General features: G+C 41.6%; 1 protein-coding gene across 6 annotated transcripts in view; it reads right to left on the bottom strand.

The window, feature by feature from the left end:
- ASTN1 (astrotactin 1) overlaps positions 1-13,983 on the bottom strand; it is a 606,833-nt gene that overhangs the window by 136,022 nt on the left and 456,828 nt on the right. For all 6 annotated transcript variants that reach the window (XM_069737796.1, XM_069737798.1, XM_069737799.1 and 3 more), the window contains one exon: positions 2,092-2,258. In XM_069737796.1, coding sequence (XP_069593897.1) covers positions 2,092-2,258 — 167 coding nt within the window. The remainder of the gene's footprint in view (positions 1-2,091; positions 2,259-13,983) is intronic.

Below are 13,983 nucleotides of genomic sequence, written 5' to 3'. Positions count from 1 at the left end.
TGAAAAGCCTTCGGTTTACAAGACAATTAAAAGTGCCACTCAACAGATAATTTTTTGCTGTGACGGAAAAAACACAGAGGATTTGGCACAGCAGAAATTATTAAAAGGTTACTATATTAACAGCATTACCCAATTATCTAATTTCAGTAATTTCAGTAATTATGTTACATTGATACTTGCTGTGTGCGCAGCGGTCTAATTTACCATAACTAGTGCAGGGAACAAACACAGCACCCAGACCTGTTCTAAAATGCAGGTGGAAATAGAAGAACGATAATAATAATAATAATAATAATAATAATAATAATGATAATAATACATTATAAAAATAATTGTTTTATTTTTATTTATTCTTCATTTTTCATTAAATATTCCCGATTTTACATTTTAATTCCAGTTGAACATTGAAGGTTCTACACAGCACAGAATGACTGTTCAAACCAAGTACAGGCGTTCGGTGCACAAAGACGTGGCCGATCCACTAAATGTATCTTAACACTTGCTTATTTTCCCTCTATGTAAACCTCCTCATCTTTGATTGACAGCACGGGCTTCGTAGATCAAGAGAAGGGTGGAGATAAATGGAAAACAAACAGGTGAAAGGTGTATTTTAATGATTGGCTACACCACAGTGCACCCAGGGTCTGTACTTGGTTTGAATAGTCATTTCTGTTCCGACAGAGTCCCTTTAAGAAACTTGTCTTTCTAAAGGTGCACTTAGGAGGGGGTCAAGAATTATTGAATGAGCATTTGTAAGACAGGATTTTTTTGGACTTTGGCTAAATTTCTGCAGACATTCTCTCTATGACGGCAGATTGTAGAATCCTGACACTGTGCAATATACGCACTGTCAAGATTCAGCTCTGTTGCCTCTTTGCATTCTTCCAGTCCTTGTCTTAAACATCTCCCAACAGAATTTTGAGAAAAAGCAAGAAAAGTTTCTAGTCAATATCTGACTGCAAGTATGCAAATCACATATGAGCAGTCACGTGATCAGCGATCAAACAGGCAAGAGGTCAGAATCCTGACAGTGTACACACTGCACACTGTCAAGGTCCAGCAATTTGCAGTCGTATAGAGTGTCTACAGAAATTTACCTGATGCCAGAAAAAAACATTGAAAGCTTGTGAAGGATTTCTAGGTGTAGACTTTGTCTTTACCACTCCCCCCAAAAATATTTAAGCCCCTTTCACACGTCCATGTTTCTGGTACGTGTGGTGCCGTTTTTCAAACATACCATAGACTCGTACACACGCAAGCCCATTATAATCTATGGGTCTGCGCACATGTTTGTGTTTTCACACGGACCATGTGTCCTGCAGTCTGGTGGGGAAAGCATTCATTGGCCAGCGTCTCTCCCTGCATGACATGCCCCCATTTTGAACTCCTGCGCTCTGTGCTCTCCCCGGCTCTGGGTAATTCGCAAGATTACCGGAGGGAGTGAGAGGGGCTCGATGCTGCATGACACTGTAAATGACCTGAGAAAGTTGCTTAATTCATGTGAAAAATAGGGGGCTACGGTGTACCCTTAGCATGGCCAAGAGTTTGGTGCCCCGTTACGTCTCCTGATTTGCATATTAATGGACTTCTTCACTTCTGATTGACAGTGCTCTTGCCTCCCACAGCGAGCTGTCTGAGTGCTGCCAGCATGTGTGCACATATGCGTGTGACATTGCCTGCTGCGGCCGCGCACACAGTAGCCTGGTGCGTTCTTCTCCTTATCTTCTCTCGCTCGCTAGCGAATGACTTCAGAGAGCACTGTCAATCAGAGGCGGAGGATGGCCCCCCGAACTGCAAGTGAGAAGGTATAGCGGTGCACCAAACTCTCAGCCATGCCTTGGTGTTCCTCAGCCTACTGATTTGCATACAAATTGGAAATTACTTTCTTAGGCACTGTTCAAGAAACATGTACAGTGCTAGTATAGATTTTAAAGGGGCTACAACACTGTATAAGCCATTACAAATGCTTTTTTTGTGGTGAAGGACTTCAATTCAGGCTTTTTTTTAGATTTTATATTCGTATATTTCTATCCATGAGCAAAAACAAATTTTTCTATTATCACATAAGTCAACACTTTAGAAGAATCTTACCCACAAACCATTAAGATGTTATACATCTCCGGGTCATCGGGAAAAGGGACTTCCTTTTGAAGGCACAGTTGTTCACAACCTCCATTGAAGCCATCCGAGCAGTCAACTCCCACCTGACGATTGTAGCAGCCAGACGTGTCTTTCATAGGACTAAGTCCTGGCGGGCACTGTAGAGAGATAAGATTATTTCACCAGACCACCATGGCATTCTGATTTCATCCTGCATCTGATATTCTCCATATATTTATTCCAAAGCCTCGTGACTCCTTTCTTCATTTCGAAAGCGCATTATGAAAAATGAAGTGTTTATTATTTATTTGTGTGTTCCCCTGCCAAATCAAAAACATTTTAATCAAGTGTCTGACAATTGATCCTGCCTGCTTGAGGAGTTCACATCTTTTCTCTTTATTCTTAAGAGTTTGGTTTACGGAATACAAACCGCTTTTTAGACACAGCGGCAAAAGAAGATGAGGTTGCCAAGCAATGTTCTAGACGAAATAAAACTTCAAAAAAAAAAAGAGTTTGGCTGCTTGCAATCTAAAATTCTCCGAACCTGCGGTAAACATATTAGAACTGGAAGCCGATGATCAAATAGAAAAAAAAATCTAAAAACAAAAACTAAAACTCAGGCTTGGCAAATTAGTGTCATCGTTCCTTTGAACTAGATGGGTGACTGATGAATCATAAGAGCTAGGCTGAGCCACCTAGATAAAGGTCTTTACTCATACAAATGAATGCAAAATAATGGCGGAGCACCGGGAAACTTTTCTGGATGCATTAAACCATTGATTTATATGTTATTTAATTATATATTGGGGGAAGGGTTTTTATCAATTTATTGTAACTTCCAATGGTCATCAATATTCCAGCCTGGCTAGGAAAGCACTTTATGATGCAGTTCATGTTTTAATCATTCATCACTATATTAATATGAGGAACTGATATATCATACCTGCCAATATTAACAAAATAGCCTTAATCATATCCATGTTAACCCTTTTCAACAAACTTTTTACTTTGCACACATTTTTGGCAATGTAATAATGACATGGGATAAAATACAATAAATTGTATTTCTGATGTTTTTTTTCGCATTAATTAGAGATTTATAACATCTATCCGAAAGACAAAATGTGTAAAACTGAATCTGTGGGTATGAGTGCAAAGAAGAGGCATATAAAGAAATCTGGTAGCTTTATAGGAACAATTTGGGCCTCACATCATATCCTGGCTTCCACTAAATAAGATAGGTTTTCAGCATGCAAATGTAGAGGCCAATGTGCACCCTTGGCAAGGCCAATAGTTTGGTGCACTGTTATGCATCCTCATTTGCATATTGATGGCCTTCCCCCCACTTCTGATTGACAGTGCGCTTTCTTCCCAGAGCGAGCATGGCCTGAATGCTACCGGCATGTGTGGAAATGTGACAGAGGCCCATCTCTTCCTCCATTTAATGACTTAGATGCCATGGTCACTGTTCACCAAGACCAAGGTATCTATGGTTAAAGGGTTTGTCCCATTTCCGAAAATCCTGGTCACTGGACACGGTTATAAAAAAAACTCACCGTCCATAAGACCACTGTTGAGCACCGCCATTGCCCTTGGTGTCTGATATTGGCTGAACAGCACATAAACAGTGCAGCAGCCAAGAACTAAGCTTAGTGTCAGGGCTGGCGTCAGCACCCGGCGCACCCGGGCAAGTGCCGGGGCCCTGGCAAGACTGGGGGCCCATAACGGTAAGACACTTATTATGCCGGCATTGCCGACACTGATGCACAATGTATCATGTGCTCCTGGGGGGCCCCCAAAGCCGGACTTCATCATTCCCGAGTCCTTCCTCCCTCCCTGTGCTAGTGTGCTGTGTGTGACTCCAGCCAGGACTCGGAGGCGGAGCTATATACTATGTGGTTGTGCTATATACTAAGTGTCTGTACTATATACTATGTGTCTGTGCTATATACTACGTGGCTGGGCAATATACTACGTGGCTGGCCAATATACTACATGGCTGGGCAATATACTACGTGTCTGTGCTATATACTACGTGGGCTGTGCTATATACTATGTGGCTGTGCTATTTACTACGTGGCAGTGTTATATACTACGTGGGCTGTGCTATATACTACGTGGCTGTGTTATATACCATGTGGGCTGTGCTATATTGCTCTGCTGTATCTGTGCATCATGAATCATGGTATGTGTTAAAGAGGGGGGCCCACTGAGACTCTTTCGCCCGGGGCCCTCAAACACCTGGAGCCGGCCCTGCTTAGTGTCTCTGAGTGGGCGCTACATCTACATGGGCAGAGCCGCCGAGCTTAGCGATCAGCATTCGCACTCTCGGCATGACATCAGCACTGCAGCCAATATCAGACATCGGGCACAGTGTCAGAGTCTCAGCATTGGATCTGGAAATGAGTAGTAAAATATGTTTTTTTTTATAACAAATTATGTCAGAGGACTGGGATTTTCTGAAAGAGAACAACCCTTCTAAGATACTGGGTTCAGAGCTAGCTCCAAAAGCAGCCAGCACAAGCCATTTATAGGACAGGCTAATATGGAGTATTAGGAATATTACAGGTTGTGCAAGTGTGAACTGGTCCATTTATTGGATGCAAGCAATTTCACGACTAGTGAGACAGGTAAAGTTTAAGGGCAGGCACATTTCTAATAAGATATATTGAAATATTATCAAAATGAATATAAAACCTGGTACATCACATCTCTATAAACAGTAATATCTGATGTTCAATACTTTTTAGGAAAAAAGTTCTGCATCGTTCAAGGTGGGGGCTTTCACATGGCAGTCCTATAAAAACATTGTGCTGGAGTAAAATGTGGCAATTTTGTTAAGAGGCGCCTCATAGTAAATTTGGTACATCTTTGTCTGTCCATGCAGCAGAATATAAAATCTATGCTTCTATAAGTTGCCATACAATAGATTTACGTCAATTTCTGATGTAAATTCTAGCAAATCTAGTAGGTTGATGGAGACCCCACTCGGCCTACTTTTCGCAACACTTTTGAAAAATGTCCAGAAAACCTCAATCAGCCAAAGTCACAATTTAAGGTCAAATATAGTGCCATAAATTACAAGTTTTTTACAGCACTTTTAAATATAGGGCCCCATTGGCAGGGCCGTCGTTAGGGGCAGGCAGACCAGGCCGCTGCCTGGGGCCCCTGCTCCCCCAGGGGCCCCAGCTGGTGGCAAGTCACAAAGCCGCTATGGGGCCCCTGTGAGGCAGGGGGCCCACCTGCCTCCAGTGCCGACTCCTCTGCCACATTGAACTATACCGGCGTCTGCTGGTACAGTTCAAAGCAACGATGAAGGAGAGAGCGTCACCTGATGCTCCCTCTCCCATCATTCCCTGCTCTGTCTCTGACACAGCGGGTGCGCGTCATCACGCACTCACCATGTGCCAGGCTTTGCGGCGGCAGCTGCCGACACAGGAGCATGGAGCAGCGCGGGCACGAGGAAAGGTGAGAAGCTTGTGTTTTTTTTTACTGGACTGTGGGGCCATTCTCAGGAGGGGAGAGGAGGGGAGGGAAGAGGGGATGAGGGCTGTGCTGTATACTACTGTGTGAGTAGTGCTGTATAAAACTGTGTGGGCAGTTCTGTATACTACTGTGTGGACAGTTCTGTATACTACTGTGTGGGCAGTGTTATAAATCCAGCCCAAAGGGAACAATATTGATATTGGGATGCCTAAAACATACATCACAATTGACACAATGTCTACAGCAATCTCATTCGAGAGGACACTCCTGAATATAATAGCCACCAAGAGAATAAAGAGTATTTTGTCCACAAAAAGTATGTAAAAATATGTATAAATGTATTAAATTAATCAAACAATAACATATAAATCCATATAACAACAAGTACAGACATGAGGGATCAGATCAGCCACAGGTATATGTCAAGCCAAATATTATAAGGTAAAGTGCTTAGTGCTCAAAAGTAAGCCTGGGAAGCAGCCACCCTGTGTCCCTATTGTAAGGCACAGTACCAAGTCACATACTCATCGCTCAGTGGCAACATGTGTGGGCAGTTCTGTATACTACTGTGTGGGCAGTGCTGTATACTACTGTGTGGGCTGTGCTGTATACTACTGTGTGGGCAGTGCTGTATACTACTGTGTGGGCAGTGCTGTATACTACTGTGTGGGCAGTTCTGTATATTACTGTTTGGGCAGTGCTGTATACTACTGTGTGGGCAGTGCTGTAAACTACTGTGTGGGCTGTGCTGTATACTACTGTGTGGGAAGTGCTTTATACTACTGTGTGGGCTGTTCTATATACTACTGTGTGGGCTGTGCTATATACTACTGTGTGGGCTGTGTTATATACTACGTGGCTGTGCTATATACTACTATGTGGGCTGTGCTATATACTACTATGTGGGCTGTGCTATATACTATGGGGGTATATTATATTCTATGGAGGAGGCTGTGTTATATACTATGTGGCTGTGTTATATATTTGGGGAGGTACATTATACATTATATTCTATGGAGGAGGCTGTGTTATATACTATGGGGGCTGCATTATATTCTGTGTGGGGCTTTATTAGATTTTATGAGGGATGATTGCATCATACTCTTTGATGGGGCTACATTATATTCTATGGGGAGGTGGGCTGTATTATATCCTGTTCGGGGCTACATTATATTCTATGGGGGGCTGTATTATATTTAATTTTATGAGGGGTGATTGCATCATACTCTATGAGGGGGCTACATTATACTATATGGGGGGCTGCATTATATTCTATGGGGAGGTTACATTATACTCTTTGGGGGGTCACATTATATTCTGTGGGGTGGCTGCATTATAGTATATGTGGGCTTAATTATACTGTATAGCAGTCTATGGGGAATACATTATACTATATGAAGAACTATGGGGTGCATTATACTATATGGAGCACTGTGAGGAGTGTATTATGCTATATGGAGGACTGAGGAGTATATTTTAATATATGGAGGACTATGAGGTGTGTATTATGCTATATGGAGGCCTATGGGAAGTGTATAATACTATATGGAGGACTATGAGGAGTGTATTATACTATATGGAGGACTATGGGGCACATTATATTATAAGGAGGACTATGAGGTGTGCATTTTACAATATGCAGGACTGTGATGCACATTATAATATATGGAGGAGTATGGGGTGTATTATACCAAACAAGCAAAATGATGTATATTCTTTGGGTGATTGGATTGTTTATGCCGGAATAAAAATCATTGTTCTCAGCAGGACATCGCCGGTGTAAACTGTAGATGTGCTGCTGATAACATGATACTGTATGGTGATCTGTTAGTGATCTATTAGTGATCGTTCTGTCCCCATCATTCTTTCTCAGATGGTGGAAAGAGGCCGGGAAACAAGCGTCCAACGACTTCAGTATTGTCGATCACACTCGTTTAGCGGCCTGAGATCAGCGCATGTAAATACAACCAAAATGCTTGTGTGTGATGTGCAATATGTTAGCATTTGGGGCCCCATTTTAAACTTTACCTAGGGACCATCTTTGCCTAAAACCGGCCCTGCCCATTGGGTTCAATTTATGAACCAGCAGTTGCTCTATGGCATTGTATTATCGCATGCAGAGATCCAGTATGACTAAGTTAAAGGCTATAGCTAAATTACAGAACTGTGCAAAACAGAAGCCCAAAATGGTGACTTGCATGAGACCTTAGTCACTTTGACTTGGGTATAAACTGTTTGTTTTGGGCTTTATGAAGAAAAAATAAACTTTTATTAAAGGGTTTGTACCAAGGTTATCATCATGGATAGATGATAACTTCCCGATTGCTGGCAATCCAGCTGCTGGGACGCCTACTGATCATTAAAATAGAGTACTACAGAACCCTATCTGAAGGGAACAGAGGTCAAGCACGCGTACCTTTTCCGGCAGTCTCGCAGATAGTGACTAGAACAGAGGTATTCGTGGTTGACCTCTGGTTTCATTCTTTGGGACTCCGCTTAGCCCCATTCTCGAGAATGGTGGTGGTCCAAAAATCAGGAAGTTATCCCCTAGCCTATGAATAAGGAATAATTTCCATACTTTGTACAAAATCTTTAAGTATATCCCATCTATAAACACAATTGGGTAGGTTTATAAAATTGTCTAAAATGAAAAACTGATTGTGTTGCCCATAGCAACCAATCAGGGCACAGCTTTCATTTCTGAGAAGGCTTTGAAAAAATGAAAGCTGTGCTGTGATTGGTTGCTATAGGAAACAAACACAGTTGTAGATTTGATATTAGGCCGGTGCTAAAAGTGTTACGGATACAGGGATAAAGATTTATTATTGGGAAACTGAGCAGAAACTAGCACAATGCTTTCACGGGCTTTTATCACATATCATGGTTTGCCCACGTTATTACATTGCATATATTTTATATACATATAAATATGCTCCCTCTTTAGATCTTTTAAGGGTAAACCAAGCATTAAATGGCCATTTAGCAACATCTAATGACCAGTGAATACAATTTGCTGATGTTGCCGCAATACGACATTAAACTTCAGCACTTTTCACATCCAACTCTCTCTTCAAATTAATTATTTATTCTTGTCCTCCGTCTCAGTGATCTCTACTTATTACTCTGCCATGTATATTCGCATAACAGTGCAGTGAAAAGGACTTTAAACATTTAAAAGAGAATGTTGGCGGCATCTAAGAATTGAGACCCCCATTGAGAAGGGCACTGGGATTATCCTAATGTCTTTGATTGGAGAAGTTTTGGGCGGTCAACGTGTTTGGTTTGATACGAAGTTCCGCCGCCATCATTTTACATTCTTTCAATTGATGTCTCAGCATATAAACCCTACATACTGTATGTTAAGAAGTGGATACAGATACATAAGGGCTCCTATGCAAGAACAATATATGGACCCTTTGCAGTCGAAACGCTCATCATAATGTCCAAATCCATCTACTTTGAAGGTGAAAGTGGTTCCCTTACCTCTTGGCTCCTGTGTGGTTGCACATGTTGCACCAATGTTCTGTCCGCCTTTGCTATGACATATGAACTACGAATGTAATGTAAGAAGGTTGCTTAAGTTTGGATGCTCCTTTTGGGGTATTGATACTGGGGCCTCATTGATCTGATATTGGCCTTAAATCTGTATCAGAGTACCCCACCTAATTTGATATTTTATAAAACTTAAAATCTGGTCATGACGGTCAACACTTTTGGGGGGTATTGACCCAAGAATAGAAATTAGCGAATATCCTATATTTCAAATTGGGCAGCTTCGCTTCAATTTGTCCCAAAGATTAGATTCCGTCCGAAAATATTAAAAGCAAAACTGTCTGTAATGCCGTGATAGAAGGGGATTAAAATGTAAAAAAAAAACCTTTAAGCTCACCTTTCTTTACCTGCTCTCACACCATCTCCAATGACACAACCACAGCTCCCTGGTTCTCCATCCCAGTCTTCTTTTTTTATTGCTCCATTGCATTGTTGAGGCCAATTTGAGGTCTGTATCTGGCATTATGCGGTCACTTGTGTCCCCTCCGCCACTGTGTGAGGCCAATCATAGGACTCTGAATGGCCTTGGCATTGGAATGGAGCAATGGAACAACAGAAGACTGGCGAGGATAAAGCAAAGGAGATGAAGGGGGTCTAAGAATAGTTGAGGAAAGACTCCAGCAAAATAGTGACCTGCTTGCTACAATTTTGCTGGATTTGTATGAATTGAATCCTGAAAAATGTTTTGGGAAATTTGGACCACATCCAATTTACTTTACCCATTTTAGCTAATGGCAAGAACAACGGTAAGGCAGCACGGTGGCTCAGTGGTTAGCACTGTTGCCTTGCAGCACTGGGGTCCTGGGTTCAAATCCCACCAAGTTTATAAGTTGTCCTTGGGTTTGTGTGGATTTCTTCTTTGTCCTCTAATTTCATCCCAGATTCCAAAGACATACTGATAGGAAATTTAGATTGTGAGCCCAATGGGCACAGTGATAATATTGTATGTAAAGTGCTGCGGAATATGATGGCGCTATATAAGCAATGCATAATAAATAATAATAAATAAAGGTATGGAAGGACACATACAGTGCTTTGCTAAAGTATTCGGCTCCCTGGAACTTTTCAACCTTTTCCCACATATCATGCTTCAAACATAAAGATACCAAATGTAAATTTTTGGTGAAGGATCAACAAGTGGAACACAATTGTGAAGTTGAACAAAATGTATTGGTTATTTTACATTTTTGTTGAAAATCAAAAACTGAAAAGTGGGGCGTGCAATATTATTCGTCCCCTTTACTTTCAGTGCAGCAAACTCACTCCAGAAGTTCATTGTGGATCTCTGAATGATCCAATGTTGTCCTAAATGCCTAATGATGATGAATATAATCCACCTGTGTGTAATCAAGTCTCCGTATAAATGCACCTGCTCTGTGATAGTCCAGGGTTCTGTTTGAAGCACTGAGAGCATCATCAAGACCAAGGAACACAACAGGCAGGTCCGTGATACTGTTGTGGAGAAGTTTAAAGCCGGATTTTGATACAAAATGATTTTCAAAACTTAAACATCCCCAAGAGCACTGTGCAAGCGATCATATTGAAATGGAAGGAGTATCATACCACTGCAAATCTACCAAGACCCGGCCGTCCCTCTAAACTTTCATCTCAAACAAGGAGAAGACTGATCAGAGATGCAGCCAAGAGGCCCACGATCACTCTGGATAAACTGCAGAGATCTAAAGCTGAGGTGGGACAGTCTGTCCATAAAACAACAATCAGTGGTACACTGCAGAAATCTGGCCTTTATGGAAGAGTGGCAAGAAGAAAGCCATTTCTCAAAGATATCCATAAAAAGTGTAATTTAAAGTTTGCAACAAGCCACCTGGGAAACACACCAAACATGTGGAAGAAGGTGCTCTGGTCAGATGAAACCAAAATCGAACTTTTTGGCAACAATGCCAAACGATATGTTTAGCGTAAAGGCAACATAGCTCATCACCCTGAAAACACCATCCCCACTGTCAAACATGGTGGTGGCAGCATCATGGTTTGGGCCTGCTTTTCTTCAGCAGGGACAGAGAAGATGGTTAAAATTGATGGGAAGATGGATGGAGCCAAATACAGGACCATTCTTGGTGACAACCTGTTGGAGTCTGCTAAAGACCTGAGACTTGGACTTTGAGATTTGTCTTCCAACAAGACAATGATCCCAAACATAAAGCAAAATCTACAGTGGAATGGTTCACAAATAAACGCATCCAGGTGTTAGAATGGCCAAGTCAAAGTCCAGACCTCAATCCAGTCGAGAATCTGAGGAAAGAGCTGAAAACTGCTGTTCACAAACGATCTCCATCAAACCTCACTGAGCTTGAGCTGTTTGCCAAGGAAGAATGGGCGAGAATTTCAGTCTCTCGATGTACAAAACTGATAGAGACATAGCCCAAGCGACTTGCAGCTGTAATCACAGCAAAAGGTGGCGCAACAAAGTATTAAGTCAAAGGGGCCAAATAAATATTGCACGCCCCACTGTTCAGTTTTTGAATTTCCACAAAAATTTAAAATAACCAATAAATTTCGTTCAACTTCACAATTGTGTTCCACTTGTTGTTGATTCTTCACCAAAAATTTACATTTGGTATCTTTACGTTTGAAGCATGATATGTGGGAAAAGGTTGAAAAGTTCCAGGGGGCCGAATACTTTCGCAAGACACTGTGTGTACATGCATCACTTATACAGCATTGTCTATGGATCTATCCATCTGTGCAATGGAGTTGCCACTGCTTAGTGCACCGCCATACAACCTCTTGGTCAACATTCATTCAATATTATATTTTCTAGAATTACATTAAACCACATGCCATTAGTACTAGATTTGTAGACAGATAAGAAGGAACACAGGACATAATGTTTAATAAAAATAATAGTATTGCAGAGTTGTTGCACATAAGTCTTTCCTTATTGTTTGGTGAAGCTGGGCATGTGTTCATTTGGTGGCGACAGCGGCTGCGGCGCAGTGCCATGCGATAAATAAGGGCATACTGATGACTATTGACCATTAAGAATGGGTTTTGTAGCTTTGTGTGATCCTTATTATGTTAAATTGCTAGCAAGGTGAGAGCTAGGTTAAAAAAAAAAAGTACCCACAGCACATACTTCTCATGGTGCCAAGTCTATAATGCCTATTGATTGATATGTCCCAGCTAAATAAAAGCTAAATTCATATGTTTCAGGGCTCCAAATCGTGCGAATGTTACTTTTTCCTTTCTTCCTGCACCTGACTTTTATTTCGCCGGCATTTATTTTTTCCATCATTTGAAAGTCGCACGCTGAGCGCTTTTAGATTTGCCTGCCACGCAATCCTTCATTTCTAAATATACTCTTCTCTTCTCTCCTGGCGTCTTTCTTACAATACTCATTCTCACCTCCCTTTCCCTGTTATCCCGTTCTCCGTTTCACAATCACAGTCTGCTTGTGATTCCATTTCTCTTGTTAACAGATCTGATCCCATCAGAGGGGAACAAAATACCACTGATACTTTTTTTTTCTTTCTGTATTTGCCTGTCTTTGATAGAGCAGGTGCGTCAAGGTGTTACATACTAAACAAGGGGATGTGTGATCACACGTCCCCCCCTCGGTACCACCACTGTCGACGGAGAACGCCAGGTGCTACATATAACCTGAATATGCCACATAATGGCTGTAGATTATCCTTATATTTGGCGACAAGCTTATGTTGCACCACTAATTTGGATCAAAAGGTTATTGTGAATGATAACGTTATTTTTAGTTTAATGTTTTTGTTGCTTCGGTTTCTCAAAAATGGGATTTGCTAACAAGAATTTTTAATCTGAAGGATCTTGCGTTATTACTTTTTTTTAAGATTAATTCTTCACTTTTACATTTGGTTTTGTCATCACTGATATGTTCTCACATAAATCCGTGTTCATTTCCATTACGGACGATATTAAAGTATCTACAGTAATACTACATCGATGATGACAGAGGCTCAATTTGGTTTGAAGGACCAACTGATCAATAGACACGATACATCACACCTAACCATTAAATTCTACCATGTTGATCCAGAAGAAGAAAAAAAACCCAAAGACAAATGCCAAATCTCCTATACTAGGGGAGGATATCCTTCCCAAACCAAAATATTTCAATCAGAATGAACCCCTAAGTCAACGTCGCATCGGTAGAGATCTGGTACATGTAGTCTGATTAACCTATCTGGAGTTGGGAAGGAAGTTTTCCCCAAATATAGGGCCATTAACCTCTTTCTGACCTGGGACGGGATAGTACGTCCGAGGTCAGAACCCCCTCTTTGATGTGGGCTCCGGCGGTGAGCCTGCATCAAAGCCGGGACATGTCAGCTGTTTTGAACAGCTGACATGTGCCCGCAATAGCGGCGGGAGAAATCGCGATTCACCCGCCGCTATTAACTAGTTAAATGCCGCTGTCAAATGCTGACAGCTGCATTTAACCGGCGCTTTCGGACGGGCGGCAGGAAATGAGCGCATCGCCAACCCCCGTCACATGATCGGGGGTCAGCGATGTGTCAGAATTGTAACCATAGAGGTCCTTGAGACCTCTGTGGTTACTGATACCGGCCTTCTGTGAGTTCTCCCCTGTGGTTGGCGCTCATTGCATACCTGCATTTCTGCTGCATAGCAGCGATCTGGTGATCGCTGTTATGTAGCAGAACTGATCGAGTGGTGACAGCTTCTAGCTTCCCATGGAGACTATTGAAGCATGGCAAAAGTAAAAAAAAAGTTTAAAAAATGTGAAAAAATTAAAAAATATATAAAAAGTTTAAATCACTCCCCTTTTGCCCCATTCAAAATAAATAAATAAAAAATCAAACCTACACATATTTGGTATTGCCGTGTTCAGAATCG

This window comes from Ranitomeya imitator, chromosome 8, assembly GCF_032444005.1.
Source record: "Ranitomeya imitator isolate aRanImi1 chromosome 8, aRanImi1.pri, whole genome shotgun sequence".
Classification (NCBI taxonomy): Eukaryota; Metazoa; Chordata; class Amphibia; order Anura; family Dendrobatidae; genus Ranitomeya; species Ranitomeya imitator.
Note: the sequence above shows the minus strand (reverse complement) of the source record. Positions and strands in the feature narration are given on the sequence as shown.